We start from the raw sequence: 19252 nt of genomic DNA on the forward strand, positions 1-19252 counted from the left end.
TACGTGTTCTCTAGATCAGGAGTTCTTAAACATCACTGCACCATGACCCCCTTCTGACAACAAATATTACTATACTACCCCAGGATGGGGGACCAATGCCGGCGACCCACTGCTTTGGGTGGAGTAGGGGTGGAGGCAAAGCTCAAGCCCCAGGCAGGGGACCTATAACCTGAGCCCCACTCCATCTAGGGCTAAATACTTGAGCTTTGGTTTCAGCTGTAGGCCATGGGGCTCAGGCTTCAGCCCTGGCCCCAGCAAGTCTAAGCCAGTCTTAGTAACCCCATTAAAATGGGGTTACAACCCACTTTGGGATCCTGACCCACAGTTTAAGATCCGCTGGTCTAGATATTTTCAAAAGTTTCAGAGGGGTAGCCAAGTTAGTCTGTAACAGGAAAAACTTAAAAAACAACAAATAGTCTGGTAGCACTTTAAGACTAACAAAACATGTAGATGGTATCATCAGCTTTTGTGGGCACAGCCCACTTCTTCAGATGACCGGAGTGTTGCAAGTCCAAATCCAAGAAACCAAGTCTTGGTTCTGGACTTCCAACACCTTGGTCATCTGAAGAAGTGGGCTGTGCCCATGAAAGCTCATGATACCATCTACGTGTTTAGTCAGTCTTTAAAATGCTACCAGACTATTTTTAGATGTTTTCAGTGATGAAGCAGATGGAAGCTACATATTCTAAATATTTCTTATGATGCTACAGTCATGTGTACTATAGCAGCAGGGGATCCTAGGGAATTGTTTCATTTTGGGGGAGGAAGGACAGCAGCACAAAACATTTTATTATATTCTAGCCAAGGGCAAAACTTATGCAAATGTGTTGACCTACTCCCAAGTGCCAGATGCTGTTGCTTTGGGGAAATGTTAAGTTATTTTATGATATGAGCATTCTGATATGTCCTGAAGCAAATATACAACATTCTCTCTACTTCACTCTGATTGCCATGGCAGTTTGTTACTATCCAGGATTGATACAGAGGAATGTTCCAGATTTTTTGCTACATGTAAAATGTTGTGTATTACCTGGAAATGTTGTGGCCAGTTTAAGCCGATGTGTTGTTTGTGTTCACAAGGCCTAGCAAACTGATTCTTGGCTTGGAGCCAAGAGTTCAAATCCCAGGTTGCATACCTATTCCTGCTATGATACTGGACCTCTGTGTCTCTTCCCCCTTCCATGTGTAAAGTGGGGTCAGTAACATTTATCTACCTTGCAGTAGTTCATGCTCAAACAGCATTTTGGAAATATAAGGCTACATATACATGAGATGTGCTAAAAAGGTAAAGCTGCACTGATGCAGCTTCACCACTGTAATGCTTCTGCTGAAGACTTCTAAACCAATGAGACCAAGCTTTCCTGTAGGCCGAATTACTTCTTGTCCCATGAGAATCAATAGCTCTGTTGGTTGGAAAAGCTCTCTTGCCAACATAGAGCTGTCACCTGCTGTTAGGTTGGTATTACATAAATTGTTCAGGGATGTGGATTATTCACACCTCTGGGTGACATAAATTTATACAGAAATACGGTCTAGTTACGTATTACCAAGTCTACATTTTTTGGTGTTTTTTTTTTTCTTTGGTTGGAGCTGGTAAGACACAGTAGTAAAAAGATTGATTGGAATGGGTTGGAGAGAGGGCTGAAGACAAAATTAGAGACTAGGTGTCATGGCAAATAAAAAACAAGACTTATTATGGAGGATGTTTCCCTCAAAAAGGCAGGAATAATATCGAAGTCCAGCAGTCAGTAATAGTAGTGTCGCAGTGTCATTCTGGAAGCTGGCCTTCCAGAAAGCAGGACTACCAGGAATGATTCAAATCAAAATACAGCAGTGCATATAAAAGAGGGAGTTGGAGATGCTCAGAATGCTCAGCTCATCTACTGTGTCACACCAATGTCCTGTTATAGAAAACATAATCCCAGTTATACCTATAAAATGATATGGTCTAAATTAACTCTTACCATCTCAAGAGAGATCTTGGAGTCACTGTGGATAGTTCTTTGAAAATATCCACTCAGTGTGCATTAACGGTCAAAAAAATGAACAGAATGTTGAGCCTCATTGAGATACGTAAGACAAAATGTCCTATTGCCTCTCTATACATTCATGGTACATCCACATCTTGGGTAGTGCGTGCAGATGTGGTTGCCCCATCTCAAAAAAGATGCATTGGAATTCAAAAAAGTTTAGAAAAGGACAACAAGAATGATTAGGGGTATGGAATAGCTTCTGTATGAAGAGAGATTAATAAAACTGTCCTTAGAAAAGAGATGACGGGGAGGATATGGCTGAGGGTCTGTAAAATCATGACTAGTATCTAGTAAATAGATAAGAAAGTGTTATTTACTCATAACACAAGATATAGGGGGTCACAAAATGAAATTATTAGGCAGCATGTTAAAACAAACAAAAGGGAAGTATTTCTTTTCACAACACACTGTGAACTTGTGGGTCTGTTTGCCAGAGAACCTTGAGAAAGCCAAGACTGCAAGAAGGTTAAAAAAGAACTAGATAAATTCATGAAGGATAGGTACATTTCTTAGTGACTGATTCAACTGTATGTTTTAATGCAATGGGTCTCCACCATGAAATCACATCCACTCCCCTTCCCATAAGTGTTTGAAAAGTGGGGCAGGGTCCACGTATTGACAAGCCTGAGAGCATGTTCTGAAGCACAAAAAGCACATACTGTTTATTAGCTAAGATCTTATCACTGTGTTTTGCACAGATGTTTTTTTCAGTACTGTAATGCACCAGCTATTCTCATGCAAAGTCATGGGAAGGCTATACTTTGCAAACCTTGTGGTCTAGAATGCCAATTTTCCCTTCCCCTTTTTTCCCTCCACAGTCGAAAATGCTCACTGTAACCAATGCTGATACAGCGAATGACATAATTCTCACAGCCTTGCAGCAGCTGGGGATTAACGTAAGTCATTGCAATCAGATTTGATTACTCCTTTATTTGTTTGTTTATTTAAAAATCTATCTTTCTTTCCCCAAATTGAAGACAGTGACATGAATTACATCTGTTATCATAAAAGCTCAGTGATTCATAACTGGTATGAAGGCACATATTAGTATAAAGGCTTTCATCTGCAGATCATCAAATGCATTACAAGTATTGACAGAGGCTCACAACACTCCTCTGAGATACACACAGCATTTGAGTTTGCTATTAAATTTATTTTGTAGATGGGTGAATTGAGACAAGCACAAGTTAAGTGCTCCAGACAACTCCTGTTCAAGACTGAAATTTACCTGGGGAGCCAACTCTGGCTGTATTGGCCTGATTTGTTTTCAAAGTTAGATATGCACAATTATATCTGCAAATTCCTATGAAATGTCATTGTTCAATTGGTCTAAACTATCAAGCTGGTCAGGAAAGGGAAGCATGGGTTTGGAAGGCTCCTTCAAATGCAGAGTTCCTAGAATTTCAGTTACACCAGGACTGTCACAACTGTGCAAGCAAATGGCTTTGCTTTGCCTTTGCTATTGGGAAAGGCAATCAGTCTCTCAAAACTGAGTTCACCAGCCCTTCCTCTCTCTCTCTCTCTCTCTCTCTCTCTCTCTCCCACACACTGTCCCTTTCCTATATATTTTACAAAGAAAAAGTAAATATTTTGTACTGTTCAGTCGTATATATCTGCTCTTCACATCTGGCCCTGAGGCATTAAGGATGCCTCCCACACCTATTTATTTTCTTTCTTCCACTTGCTAACTTGCTTTGCAGCTGTGCTTATCTGGCTCAGAAAGTTGCACTTCTGTCAGTCCCCATGAAAGTGGCTACGACTTTCTTGGGTGGATCAGAATAATTATAGGTGGGCAAAGGAGGCAAATACAAATTGGCTCGAGAGCACTAGGAACGTAGGAAGAAAATCCAGATTAAATGAGTCTGGGGGGGGGGGGGAGAAGTCTGTTTGGAAGAGGTTGCAATTTAGTGGCCAAAGAATCCAAGGTGCTTTCCCATTATGTACATTATTTAATGCTCTCTGTGACACATAGCCTTGCATGTTGCCACAGAGCTTCTCAAAGTTTAGCGTCATGGTAGAAATTGCACATCTAATCTCCTATTGGACATCAACACTAGATCAGTACTGACACTTGATGGACAAAGTGCCCTGAATCCAGCTTCACACAATTATGTGCTTGTAAAAATCACTATTAGTTTCAAGGTATGTGTTGAGAGTGCCAGATATTTGTTCTTAACAGTGACCTAGAATCCTGGAAGAGAAAATCGGGGATATGTTCCTCACAAGAATTATCACAAGCAATTTTGATGAGGTGTTTGATTTCAGTTGCTGGTGATTCCGTGGTGCAGTCTTACACTGAAAGGAGCTTCGCACCCTGTGAGTGGGGGGTGGGGGAGGAGGAAGGATGTAAATTTTCTCCAGCCAGCTGAGATGATCAGCCATCACCTGTGTGGAAGACTGCATGATTTCACTGTCAGGAACATGCAAAATTGCAGGAATGATTCACAGTTTGTCTTCAATAGTTTATTCTTCCAGAAAACAATGTTTGTTATCAAATCACAGGATTCTTAACTCAGCTGAACGATGTGTGCTTTCTTTCTTGGACATTTGTATTCAGTTTAATCTGTTTCCCAAACATGTCCGTGATATAGGCAAGAAGGCACATCTTCCTTTAGCCATGTAGAAAATCAGCTCATTCACTGTTTGCAGTCTATTGTATAGGCATGCAATAGAGCCAATGAACTTCAGTGTGGAACAACAAGATGTCATGATTGGGCCACATTTCTTTACACAGCTTTGCAAATAGATGCATGTGACAGTGTTATTCACAATAAATGAGACCTGCTACAACACTTCACCTAGCTCTGGATTTAGAGCTTTAGATGCCAGTTGTTCTATGAATCATGCAGTGAATCCCCACAGCAGATGAAGCAACTTCCTTTACCAAGGCAAACAGACCTACTTTGTGGCCTGTCATAGACAGAACTCCCATCAGTGCAAAAAATCCTCCAGTGTGATCAAAGAATATGAAATATACCATTTGTGCTGTCTCTCATCTAGGAAGAAGGAGACAGAACAGAATGTCTCAGAATTGCACCACTCCGATGTGTATTTTACAAAAACCAAGAAATGTGTCACTATCCTAGAATCATAGAACACTAGAATTGGAAGGGAACTCAAGAGGTCATTGACTCCAGTCCCCTCCCCTCACCGTAAGACCCAGTACAGTCTAGACCACAAGCTACTGCCAGACTCGTAGTCAGCCGGATCCTCGTTGTTCACATCAAGGTGAAGAGTAAAAGCAGCTAAGTTTTTCAAGTGCTTCACCAGTGTGTTTTCCTTATCTGCTGCTGTCACTTGAATCCTTCAATTCACTGTGGTGTTGGGGAGTGGTATGGCTTTAAGCTTGTTTGTTTCAGTCTCCTCACGCATTATATTCACTATATTAATAGTAGCTGGCAAAATCAAAGATTTCCCAATTGCATGAGGCTGTGGTCTGTGCAATGCAGTGAATCGCCTCAAATGATACCTCAGAGACAGGCATGCCTCAGTTGAATTTAATTTTTGAGGCAAAAATTCTATCTCTGGAAAAATGCCCTTGTTTTCTTTGTGTTCCTTGTGAATGGTGTCCAAGTGTCATTTACATTTCATGCTTTTGCTAGATAGCACCATGTGAAACAGGAGGCATTTGGGCCTTTCTCTGTGCTTGAAAAAAAAACACTTGGTGAATGCATAACGGGGATAAAAGCCTCATGATATTTTCACGTGTTTCTTGATTTCTTGCTTTTCATTCATAACTGCACCACTAGACTCACTGAAAGAGGTTGAAGCAGATACTCTGTAAAAATGCATCCACTGTGCCTTTTCTCACCGATCAGGAGGAGGAATTCGTTGTTAAGCTAATGAGGCCAGGACTTAAGAAGACCCTGTGTGGTGATGCATGGAGACAGGGATTTACAATTCTTAATCCTTGATTGCCAACAGGGTACTCAGAGTGGCATAAGAGAAGATATGGGCCTGTCCAAAAGGAGCTTACAAGCCACTGAAGATTCCCATCTCAGAAAAGGCTTAGCACAGGTACCCATCAGGTCAAACAGAGAGGATGTGCTGTTGTTGAGGCTGTTGCTTGCAGATACAGATCTTTTGCATTTAAGTCCTTCAGCTGGATGTTTGCACAGCTGGATGGTGCCGATAGCCAAATTGGTGCCCACACAGCCAGTGTGTCAAGACCTGCTGCAATTCATCTGTCCACAGGCTGCCATTTTGTAAATCAAAATGACAGCTTCCTGGTGCAACGCTTGTGAAGCAAGTTTAGATAGTCAGGAGCAGATGGCATTATATCTTGGGCCGTATCTGGCCCATTGGTTGTGCAATACCATCTGCAATCGCAACTCTGTTTGGTAAACCTATGCTGTAGAGCTCTATTTTTCCATATGTGCACCCTTAAACTGCGAAGTCACAGGAGTTGCACAGATGTAAGTGAGGGTAGAATCCAGCCCTGCATACCAATTCTTCTTTATCCTGACCACATTCTTCACCAAGGACCAAGGTCTCATAATGTTGCCATCATCTATTCTACAGCCCTGCCAATTCGTACAGGAAGTACAAAGGGGAAAGAATTGAGCTATGTGGAGCTGAAATCTATAGGAGGATGAGACAAAGCTGGATACACTTGCAAAGGGGTGCCTGGTAGATAACTGAGAGGAAGGATGGTTCAGTGTTTAAGGCTATGGCTTATGACTTCAGGTTCAAGTGCATGCTCTATCACAGACTTACTGTATAACCTTAAGGAAGCCACTTAGTCTCTACCTCCATTCCTCTTCCGTATGGTAAACTGTCTCCCCTTTAACAGCTACTGTAAAGAGAGAATAGCCTGTCTGTGAACTGTGAATCTGGAAAAGGCTGAAATGAAGGACTCCTGGTAGTCATTTATGCTGCTTGGAGATGGTTCTTACCAGCCCATATAGAACAGTATAATACAAAAGTTTCAGAGGGGTAGCCGAGTTAGTCTGTATAATGCAAACAATTCACAAGTTTGGATGTTATTTTTTGTAATTGCAGGAGTAGTCACACTCTGGAGAGTCCCCTTGTTCGTAATTTTAATGCACAGACTAATATATTATTGTAAGAAACTGAATACATCCCTCTCCTAATTGCTGACTGTTTTGATTTTAAAGGGCTCTGAAAAAGACTATCAGCTGTGGGTGAATTCAGGAAAAGAAGATGCTCCTTACCCACTTATTGGTGAGGTTTTGGAATGAATTTATTTTGAATCACTATCATTTTAAAAGTAAATAAGAAATACAGAAAACAGAAGTGTGATTTCTTATTTCAGTACTTCCCTAGCATGTGAGTTTGCCTGTCTTAAGGGAAATGAAGCTTCGGGGGGTAGCCAAGTTAGTCTGTACAGGATAAACTTAAAAAACAACAAATGGTCTGGTAGCACTTTATAGACTAACAAAACATGTTCACTCTGGTCATCTGAAGAAGTGGGCTGTGCCCGCGAAAGCTCATGATGCCATCTACATCAGTGTTTCTTAAACTGTACCGGTGTGCCGCGAGGCAGTAGGAGGTGTGACACAGAGAACAACAAAATTCAAAATGGCCATCCTTAAAGGGGCAGGCAACTTTTTTCCATCTTTATCCCGCGCCCCCACTTTTTTTTCTTCTCAACACAAAATGCTTGGTGTTCCTTGTTTAAAAAAAAAATTGATGTTCCTTGGTCTCAAAAAGTTTAAGAAACGCTGATCTATATGTTTTGTTAGTCTGTAAAGTGCTACCAGACCATTTGTTGTTTTTCAAGGGAAATGGTACTTTCCAACTGTTGAGTTCTTTGATCATTTTGCGCAAGAGAGCTCTGATATATTGTTCCCGCTTAGCAGTTGAAAAGTACCGTTTCTTTCATGGTGAGATTTTTATTTTGCACTTGGTAAACCTTGATTTAGCCCCTCTAATCATACACCTTCTCTCTCTTATGAAACCAGTCTGGTTTGTCATGTTTTCTTCTATATTGCCATAGCATATGTACAGTGTTCCCTGTCTCAGCAGATTCCCAGGGTGTGGGTGTGGTAATGTACTTATGTCCTCTCTGCTGGTTGGCTTTTCTGCTTTGCAGTAGTAGAACAAAACATTTTAATTTTTTTTTTTAAGCTTGAGGAGTTAGTCCTGGCCCATTTCTCATTTAATTCAAGAATTGACCCCCTTTCCATGTTTGAGAACCTTTCCTCCTTTGAAATAATACATTGCTTACACTGCATAGTATTCTGCAGGCAAATAGAAACAGGGAACAAGAACAATTTGCAGGTTTTTCCTCTCGTCTCACAAATCTAATTGCAGCTAAATCATAGTATTCCTTCTCACAATAGCTGTAACAACAAATGTTTTACTGGTGTCAGACAACATTCATATTTATAAAATGTCTTAATGTGTGCGCTTTATAGACAATGCAAATTGTTTCGTCTTTGAAACATACTAGAGTGTCATTCGGCATATTGTTTGTAATTTAGTTCAGATATAACTCCTAGTATGGCTTTATCATAATAGAATGTAAAATATGGGAAATATCTTTCAGTTTATTGAATCTCTTCTTCTGCAAGTGCAGAATATAATCCTTTCAGTAGAAGACATACTGGATGTTAAATTGATATACTACACTTGATATTAACCCAAAGGCTTACTTGGAGAAGTTAAGGGCCCAGTGTTTGTCTCAAATTCTGCCTGCTGATGTGCATCTAACTGCAAGTGTTTCAACTTTGTTGTGTCTATCATCCTCAAAGAAGATTTCATCGACAGATTTCAGGTTCTGCCTCGTCTACATACAGTTACACAAATTTAACTAACATCACGCCTTCAGTCCACCTTTTGTGTTTGTAGACAAGACCTGAGGTAGTTCTTCATCGGAGTTTTCATATGACTACATTGAAATGAATAGATGCTGTATATCCCTGAAGATTCCAGTTAAAATTGACAAACTAGTTGCAGTTAACTGTATATTTAACATTTCCTTCCTATTTCAAATCATACAGGAACTCTAATTGTGTCAATGATAGGTTTCCCAGTTACCAAGGCCAGAGAGGGGAGATCACTTTTATGTTGAATTTAATGCTTTTTTGTGTGTTCAGCAAATAATGGCTACCAAAGCAAATAATAGCTACCAGAACTTTCATTTCTTGCCAGCTCCATGTGGAAAACCAATACCTAGATTTTCATCCAGTGGAAACACTGGATTCCAAAATTGCGATTCTCTGCTCGGCATTTGCATAATTTGACTAACAAAATTAGCCTAAATTGTCTTATACACACTGTAACTGATTACAGTGGAGTCAAAGATGACTTTACGCCAGCAGAAATGAGAGGAGAATCAGAGTAGCTTTATCCCAAGGTTACCAAGAGATAAAGTTGCAAGCCAGTATTTAAAAATCTGTTTTTTCTCTTTTAATAGTTTGAATTTTGCCAGTTCCCAGCCAATCCAAAATAGATTATTTAGATTTCTGTTTGAATAGGACATGAATATCCATTTGGAATTAAAATGAGCCATATTCGTGATGCTGTGCCCCAGACACAGGGATCAAAAGATTGTGCTTATCCTCTGGACCTTCATGAGTCCTTAATGGAACAGCTGCCCCGAGAGCTGCAGTGCCAATTTATCCTGAAGCCAAGTCGTTCGGGTTTGTGCCAGCAACTGAATGGTAAGTCCATCCCTTTACAAAGGTGTTATTCAATGAGAGAGTCTTCATGTCCTCTATATGTTATAGAAAGCAATCATGTAATGGGGGCACAAGATGAGGGGGAAAGGGTCCGGATGTGCATTTCAAATAGAAGAGAGATTGTGCTCTCTTGAGTTCACTGTATTTTTATGCTTTTTTCTTTTTTTGAACCGGGTTACATTTTTATGAAACTGCCTATCAAATACTTGTTCCAAAACCAGCAAACTGACGGCCAAATCTCCTGCCTGTCTGTTTATTTTACCCATTTATTTACTGATCAGAAAATCATTTCTCCACAGGCCTTGCTTTTCCATAGTGAGGGAGGATGGTTTTGTGATTAAGGCATGAGAGGGGGACTCAGGAAATTTGGATTAAATTCTTGGCTGTGCCCTGCACTACCTGCATCACCTCAGACAAGTCTCTTAGGGCAAGTCTACACTAGGAAATTATTTTGAAATAACTAAATTCTCAAGAATAACTCCCAAAATAACAAAATTGAAATAGTGTGTCCCCACTACAGGGGAACCTCAAAATTTGTCTGCACTATTCACAACAACAAAAGGGGTAGAAGGCTAGAGTTTGAACTGAAGAGCCAGTCTACACTAGATATATAAGAAAAGTGTACAAAATGTTTAACTTCATTCTATCGTAATTAGATCATTTGCAGATTAGCTTTCATTGACAGAATAGTTCTGCTTAAAATGTACCTTCTAAAGCCTTGTCTACACTTGTCTGTCATGTGAATGTTATTGCCCGATAGCTACATCGCAGTGTAAATCAGCATAAGATTTATTTCAGTGCCTTTAACAAAAATAAAAATTACAGAGGCAGGTGAAGAATTGGGTAACCTGTAGGACCACCATCAAGAATGGTGCCCAACACTTTGAGATCAAGCAGTGTCTCCAGGAAGAAGATCAGAGAGCCCAATGTATGGAACATTCCTGGACTTGTATTGGCACTGCTGGTGTGGGCACTGCAGCCGCTGGCAGAGTGTTCCTTGCCAGAATTGGCCTAATTTCTCATCTGCGTACTCATCGCTTATAGGCATCCAAGGGGAAATCTTACTCGATTCGGAGGGAGGGGAGGGGGATTTTTTTGTAGACCATCTGGAGGTGGAGCAGCATTCATCATGACATTAAGTTGAAAGAAAAGAGTTGCAGAATAATAGCTGATGTAAAATTAGATAGGGAAGGTGACTGGATTTTGAGGTGAGGAAGGAAGCTGTAAAGTTATGTATCCACTGTCCTCTTAGTGGCTCTCTGAAGTGGACTACTCACATTTTAATATTAGGCATGTACTTAAGTACATCTTTTATTCTATTGATGGTGATCATAATACTTTCCCACCCTTTGTCCTCTCTGTATCAGGTTCAACCATGTGTACTCTTGTACACACTTAATTTTGTGCACTGACACATCAGTGAGACAGACAGCTCAGTGCATAAAGTTAAGCAACTGAGTTTTTTGTAGGTTGCTTGGGACCTTAGACTGTAGACCTGTTGAGACAGGGACTCTCTTATTATGAGTTTTTTTTACTGCACTTAGCATACTGGGACCCTGATCTCAGTTGTCACCTCTTCTAAATTACATACTGCAGTAATAATAATAATATAAAATCATATATACATATAACTTTTTCACATGCCTTGCCAATTAATCTTATTTTCTGGATATCATTGCTCAGAATGTATGCCTAGACACAATTTTAACATATCTAGAAATTAAATATATGGGGGTTGATGTTTATATGTATTACACATTACATAGGAAATTAATTGCATTTTCATAAAATCATAGAACACTAGAACTGGAAGGGACCTTGAGAGGTAATCAAATCTAGTCCCCTGCCCTCACAGCAGGACCAAATGCTGTCTAGATCATCCCTGACAGGTGTCTGTCTAACCTGCTCTTAAATATCTCTAGTAATAGAGATTCCACAACCCCCCTAGGCAATTTATTCCAGTGTTTAATCACCAGGACACGCAGAAAGTTTTTCCTGATGTCCAACCTAAACCTCCCTTGCTGCAATTAAGCCCATTGCTTCTTGTCCTAACCTCAGATGCCAAGAAGAACAATTTTTCTCCCTCCTCCTTATAACACCCTTTTAGATACTTGTCTTCTCTTTTTTCTAAACTAAACAAGCCCAGTTCTTTCAGTCTTCCCTCATAGGTCGTGTTTTCTAGACCTTTAATCATTTTTGTTGCTCTTCTCTGGACCTTCTCCAGTTTCTCCTCATCTTTTTTGAAATGTGGTGACCAGAACTGGAGACAATACTCCAATTGAAGCCTAATCAGCACGGAGTAAAGCAGAAGAATGACTTCTCTATTTTTTATATAGTAAAATAATTTCCTCTCTACCCACCAGTGTTATGCAGGATCTATTACTTCATGGCATATTTTAGGAATGAGGCAGTAAGTACACAGGTGTGATTAGGTTAATAGCTGACCTGAGGCTTATCTTCAAATCAGCATGCCAAAGACTATCTGGTTGTTATGTAATAACTTGGCCGTTCTGTCTAGGTACCAGAAGAATTCACACAAAAGGAGAGGTTTGTCTGTGCTGTGTGTAAGGTGACAATCTTGTTGCTCATCATGATGCACCTCTCTTAATTGATTCTGTTTTCCCGAAATGGGATAAGATAGATTACTTGAAACTGAGTTTATACGGTCTCTACTACAGCTTCCAACTTAATGTGTAGCCAATTAGGGATACAGTTGTTTCTAAATATGGTTGTTGTCTACACACAACATGGTTTATATACAATTAGCAAGACACAGAAGCATAAGTGTTTCATTTGGGTATCATACTAGGCCACTGGCAAAGGTGAAATACTTTCACATTGCATAGATTTTACCCCCGTCAATGTGCCTTTATGTTCAAGTTGGCTACTCCTCCTTCATCACTGTGCCATAGAACAGGGGTGGGCAATAATTTTTAAAAGGGGGCCACTTTGGGTAATTATTCTGCTTACCTAAATTTCCCCATAGTTTTACCTCTGTTTCACTTCCTGTTCTAGATAATCAATAATAATAGTTAAAGTGTGTTGTCAAACTGATGCTGTTTCTCTCCCAAATGATCACTGCATTTCCTTGAAATGGTCCCTTTTTTGTTTGCATAATTTCTTAAAGTGCATAGGCCTCTTGGAATCGAAGGAAATAGCAAGAAGCTAGTAATTGTTCCTAATTTTTATGATAAATGCCGTTAAGTTTTAATATGTTATTCCTAATTCTCCAAAACAGAAACTCTCTTTAATTTTATTCTTTCAATGGGCTCAACATACTTATTGCAACAACAGAGCATAAGTATACACTTGCCATTGTAAGAACAGAACTTTATGTCCTCGTGTATTTTTTTAAATAAAAAGTATTTTTCATCAGCCTGTAATGTTAAAACATTCACATTTTGAGTTACTCTAACTTCCTGTCAAATATTAATTAAATGAATTCTCCTGCTCCCAGTGGGTATGTAAGTTCCTGCAATGGAACAATGTATAACAAAATTCTCCATTGACACTAAAAGCATGTGTGATGAAGTACAAGACATGTGTCTATATTGCACTGAAATCCGTAGTTACACCTAGATTCTAGCAATGTAGGTCCCTTCTGCAGGATGAAAGAATCAAGATATGGAAAAGTTCATAGCTGTAAGGATCCAGTGAACCTGAATTAGATGACTTTGGAGACAAAAGAAAGAGAGAAGTATATATAAATAAAGTTTTTCTCTCTCATATTTCTACCCTTACAATTGCCAACACAGCCCTCCAAAATATCCTTTGCAGTTGAGCCAGAATTTCTATAATATGATATAAACACCTGGGAAGCCTTAAGAATACCTTGGTTTCCTTCGCTTTGTGATATAAAGAAGAGCTTCTATCTGAAGTGCAGTTTACAGTTTTCAGTTACCACACCTCATGAAAATAATCAAAATGAATAAAGAGTTCTTATGTTTAGTAGTCTAGCCCAGTGGTGTTGTGCCATCATGATGAAGTGCCAGGTGGTGCCATCATGAAGAAGTGCCAGGTGGAAGACCTGGATTAAAGAGCAGGCCCTGGTTCTTGAGTACTGGTCAGCAAATGCTTGGAGCAAGTACACAGATAGGCTCACTCTGTGCAAAAGACTTGGAGAGGCAACTGGATTTTTCTGTTGGCTTTTAATAGACCCCTTCAGCTTACTTATTGATGTTAGTGCAGAGACTGCTCCTGCCCATTGCCAGTAAGGACTGGAATGCTTCCAGCAAGAGAAGAATTTCTTCTTTAAAAAGAGGAGGCTATGTGGGTTTTGTGCATGTTCCACAATCTAAATGCATGTAAACTCCATGGTCTGATTTTCTTAATCCTAAATTGAAAGTTGAGTGTTCTGGCAGTAGTCAAGCAATGCAGAGCAGACCTTTGTGATTCTTTTTTGAGAGCTTGGATGACAAGGCATGTTCTCCGAATGTGCATGTACTGGGATGCACACCAATGGAATAGGCTAAGCCAGACCGACGAGTTGGTTGTGTTTGTGAAACTTTTCCGTCTGTTTTGTAGTGGTTTCTATGGTTTCAAATATTGGAATGGAGCTAAAGTACATTTCTTCTAATAAACACCTCACTTTTTCCCCAGAACTAAGCCAAAAGCCATTTAAAAGGAAAAGATCAATCATAAACTGGGCCTTTTGGCGTGGTGCAAGTCCTCAGCTGGACAATACACCTCTGTCTCCAACGTCTCCTGTTCCAGGGAAGCTTTTTGGTCTGTCGTTGCCAGCCATCTGTGAGAACGACAATCTGCCCAAACCTGTCTTGGTAAGTCACAAATTCTGGGCTGGCTATTACACAGCTGAGATTTCTTTGCTTAGTTTGTGAGAAGGTTGGGTGTTAGAGAGCCAGAGTACTGAAATTATCCTCCATAGAGAAACCGGGAGGAAACATCCTCTCCAGGTTTGAGCCAGGACTTTGGCTGTCAGCACAGATTGCAAAAAAAGGTTTGCAAAATGTGGTCAGACCAGGTTAATACAAATCAGTTTGCAATTTGTATGTAATCATGGGAAGCTTTTAAAAAATTAATCTCTCTTTACTGTATTGGCCTGGTTCTACAACCCTTACTCATGCAATTGGCCCCATAGAGTACTCCTCAGTAGATGTATGTACTACTCAACAGAAGTGTTGTGGAATCAGGCCTCTAACTCTGAGATCTTCGATAAATCGGGAAAGATCCTGCAATGCCAGTCTACCTATGTCGATTTACACCAGCAGAGGATCTGGCCCTTCTGCTTGCCCTTGACATGTGTTCCTCACATTACCTAATGATGTTTATACCAGGACTTTTCAGGAGATTCTAGGGCATTTTATTTTTTTTTAGCTGCATTGTCTATGAATTTTGATAATTTTAAGGCATCTGATTTAACCCTGCAGAGATAAGCTCCATTTTACCTTGGAATCTGTTGTTGAACTATTCTATCCTTCAAGCCCAGTGCAGCCACTGATACATTCTGAGAATCTCAAACTCAAATCCTTTCAAAACTTTTGTCTGGGAAAAAGTACAGTTACTAGTTGCATAGATACCATTTGGTACAATTAGTAATGTGAGTCTGAAAAACGTATGGGCTACGTCTAGACTGGCCCCTTCTCCGGAAGAGGCATGCAAAGCAGGCAAGTCAGAATAGGGAAATCCGCGGGGGATTTAAATATCCCCCGCGGGATTTAAATAAACATGGCCGCCGCTTTTTTTCCGGCTTGGGGAAAAGCCGGAAAAGAGCGTCTAGACTGGCGCGATCCTCCGGAATAAAGCCCTTTTCCGGAGGATCTCTTATTCCTACTTGCAAGGAGAAAGAGAACATCGGGGATGCTCTATGGAGAAGATAAATCTCAGGGTTTAAAGCATTATAACTAGCATTCTTAACTGAAAAGGTTGTTTTAGTTTTTATTGTACAAAAAGCATGTCAAGCCATTAACTTCATTTGTTTAACTTATTGCCTAAAATGTTGACCAGTTTTGTTGGTTAAACCTTCGTTCTCAAGCTGAGATCTTGCATTGTAGGATTTAGCTCATTTTTAACTGATGAACTCTAAATCTTCACAAAGAAAGGGAAATTCTGATGTGAGTACTACTTAGGTGAACAGTGTCTCTATAAAAGGTGCTTGCACATAGATGGACACTTAGCTCCCAACTTATGGAAGAGAAAGAAATATTAAAGAAGCAAACTTTTAAATAGTTTCTGTTTAATATATTTGCATAGCTGAGCCTCAGGGAGACCTACCCAGCAGCCCAGACTGCCAAATTAGCCAAGAACTATTTTTCAGCCATAGTTCCAATAACTTTTACAGTTACAATAATTCCATTTAATGCTAATGCCTTCTTTACCAGCCACCTTCAATGGCTATTAGCCAGGATGGGGAGGAACTGTGTCCCCCACCTTTCTTTGTCTGAAAATGGATGATGGGGAGGGATCACGTGAGGATTATCTGTTGTGTTCCCTCCCTCGGAGGGGGGGGGGTAATTTGGTATTAGCCACTGTTGGCAGACAGGATATTGGGTTAGATGGACCTTTGGTCTGACCCAGGCTATGTCTAGACTGCAAGCCTCTTTCGAAAGAGGCTCTTTCAAAAGATACTTTCAAAAGAGCCTCTTTCGAAAGAGAGCGTCTAGACTGCACGCGGAATTTCGAAAAAGCAAGCCGCTTTTTCGAAAGAAAGCACCCAGTGAGTCTGGATGCTCTCTTTCTAAAAAGCCTGTTTGCTTTCAAGAACGCCTTCTTTCGAAAGAGCACTTTCGAAAGAAGGCGTTCTTCCTCGTGGAATTAGGTTTACCACCGTCGAAAGAAAAGCCGCATTCTTTCGATTTAATTTCGAAAGAACGTGGCTGCAGTCTAGACGCAGGTGAAGTTTTTTCGAAAAAAGGCTACTTTTTTCGAAAAAAACCCTGAGTCTGGACACAGCCCCAGTGTGGCCATTCTTATGTTCACCATTCCCCTGCAGTCAGCTCAGAGATCCTGCCATAAATCAAACAGTACTTGATTGCTTTGTAACCAGCTTATTTTCCTTATTTTAAATAATTTGGTCTTAAGACAAACGTGTGTGTCTGTCTACCTGTGTGTATAATTACTATTTTTAAAAAGTCCTTAAACAAAACAATTTGAGGAAAGTACTGATCACATAGAGTAAGGGTGCAAACTCTGATCCTTAGTTAGGATTTAGAAGTACAGATCAATATGGAATGAGAAGTACCTACTAGCTAGGATAAAATCATGTTAGGCTCTTCAAGATACAAATTGGGCTGGATACCTTTGCACATAGTTTATAGCCGTGCTGAACAGGTGAGTAGAGAAGGTTTGACCCCTCCCTCTGAAGCATCTGATAGATGGAGTATTGGTCTTTTCCTGTACAGCAGTATAAACTGGATAATATTTCCACATTGCTTTGAAGATATAATGTAGTAGCTCAGTACTGAGTAATATTATTATTATATTGGGTATGGATAGTCTCACAACTTCTTTGAAGAAATTTTGTCTCATCTCAGTGTCCCAGATCATAGCTTTAATGAGAGTTGGATGACGAAGCCCAAGGAGTAGAGAATATAACCCAATATGGTTTTGATTTGTGAATCTTTGTAGGACAAGTTTGCACATGGGGGGGAAAGGATTAAACTATATCTTAATAGTAACAGATAAAGAATCAGTACCTAAGGCAGGTTATCTGGCTTTTTTAATTTTGCACAGGACATGCTTTCTTTCCTTTACAAAGAGGGACCTTTTACCAGGGGTATTTTCAGACGCTCAGCAAATGCAAAATCCTGCCGAGAACTCAAGGAGAAGCTTAATTTCGGAGCTGAAGTGCACTTAGCTTGTGAATCCATATTTGTGACAGCCTCAGTGTTTAAGGTATGCAAAGATCCTTACTCCTCTCTTCTTGAGGGCAGGGATAGAAGGAGGGATATAACAACTAGTCAGCTTGTTTTCTGCAACAGAAGTTAATTTAAAAAATAAAACCTCTGACCTCGTTTAGAATCTGATCCACCAAGTCTTCTAGCTCTCAGTCAATTGGAGTTCTTTGCAGAATGAAGACCTTATTCTGCAAAGATGCTAGAAACTTTAAGACACTGGAGATAGTCTGTGTCCCAAAATATTCAGGTGTCTTTTTCCATGGATTGTCTTTGTATTAGCACTAATATGGACATGACAACATTGTTTCATGCAGAGACTATCCAGAATTCACAATCATCTACCAGCCTGTTTGGGAGCGTTTTCTCTGATTGTGTATTTTGTATATAAATTTCAAATATGGACTGACACGTTTCCCCTGTTATTTTATTACCCTTCAAGTGTTTGTCTACAGCTGGGTGTGTAATCTCAATTGAGATATGTCCAAGTAGTGTCTCTAGTAGGATTTTCTTAACAAAGCATGCTTTTCCTCTTGCTGCTGTTTCTACCATTTCTGATGCCTGTGAGTTGTCTCTTATCATGTTGCGATGATCTGCCTTCTGGTGATTGGAAGCTTCAAAATGTTTTGAAGGTTTTACTGCAGGTATTACTGACAGTAAATGACATTCTGTATTTGCTCGAGAGATCTTGAACAATCCATCAAATGAAGTGAGGTCCCTGCCTTGGAGTTTGCACAGAATCTGACTCCTCCTCATGCTGTGCTGCTGATGTTAATATTCTCACTGTAAAAGAGGCAATTGCTGAATAACATGTAGACATAAAGAAAAACACACCTGTTCTTTTTTAAAGAAATCAAGTATGGTCGTGGGAAAGAATGTGGAATAATATTTGTGCTAGTAGAACTCCTCAGGTTTTGTTTTTCTGCACAACTTGACACAAGTTACTTTTTCTACAACTAAAATATGTGAAATGTGTTTTCTCGGTATCAAAGCCCTTAAATGATTTTGACTCATGCTTGTACAGAGAACACCACTCAAAATAGTGCCTAAATAAAGTCAAATGGTGCACTGGCATACATTTTACCTCACTTTGCCCATTTGTCATATCATAATAGGGTTTGTTTTGTTTGTGGAAAAGTGACCTGTTCAAGGTTTAAAACAAGCATATGAAACGGCAAAATGTTGGGGTTGAATTGAGCCCACTTATTCTGGTTGTAGCAAAAAGAAAAAAGCACTGTAGTTTTTTTTTCTTTTCATTGCAGATAATTAGCATATCTAGTGTTCAATCCTGCAAAGTGCTGAGCAGCATGGCCCTCACCCAGCAAAGCACTTCAGTGTGGGCTTAACTTTAAGCATATGTAAGGCTATTGGCCCTAGTGGCACTGTTCCTGTGCCTCAAGTTAAGCAACAGCTAAAGTGCTTTGTTGGATCAGGACCCTTCTTATTACCATGAGGTTCAGCTGGAAATCCATGTTCATTGCAGTAGTCTCAAATAGGAGAGAAAATGGGGGTGCATGTGTCTGATGTCAAAGAAAAGCCTATTTGTATAATATGCCTCATAGACCTGGTTCACAAGTTCATGTGTGCTAAAGCATGACCCCATTTCAGGCTTTCAGAGTCAATGACATCTGCTGAGTAAGTGCTGGCTGTACATTAAAGAAAACTTGACAGAGAATTGAATTCATGAACCATGCTCCTGGGGGACTCCTCTGTTGATTCATTT

At 40.0% G+C, this 19252-nt stretch overlaps 1 protein-coding gene across 4 annotated transcripts in view; it reads left to right on the plus strand.

The window, feature by feature from the left end:
* Window positions 1–19252, plus strand: part of ARHGAP20 (Rho GTPase activating protein 20) — a 94447-nt gene that overhangs the window by 64956 nt on the left and 10239 nt on the right. For 2 of the 4 annotated variants that reach the window (XM_089775621.1, XM_089775623.1), the window contains 6 exons: window positions 2852–2929; window positions 5958–6050; window positions 7151–7217; window positions 9476–9661; window positions 14279–14457; window positions 17369–17530. In XM_089775621.1, coding sequence (XP_089631747.1) covers window positions 2852–2929; window positions 5958–6050; window positions 7151–7217; window positions 9476–9661; window positions 14279–14457; window positions 17369–17530 — 765 coding nt within the window. The remainder of the gene's footprint in view (window positions 1–2851; window positions 2930–5957; window positions 6051–7150; window positions 7218–9475; window positions 9662–14278; window positions 14458–17368; window positions 17531–19252) is intronic. The other 2 variants (XM_089775622.1, XM_089775624.1) reach the window with 1 other exon arrangement.

The sequence above is a fragment of the Pelodiscus sinensis genome, chromosome 1, assembly GCF_052426305.1.
Source record: "Pelodiscus sinensis isolate ZL-2025 chromosome 1, ASM5242630v1, whole genome shotgun sequence".
NCBI lineage: Eukaryota > Metazoa > Chordata > Testudines > Trionychidae > Pelodiscus > Pelodiscus sinensis.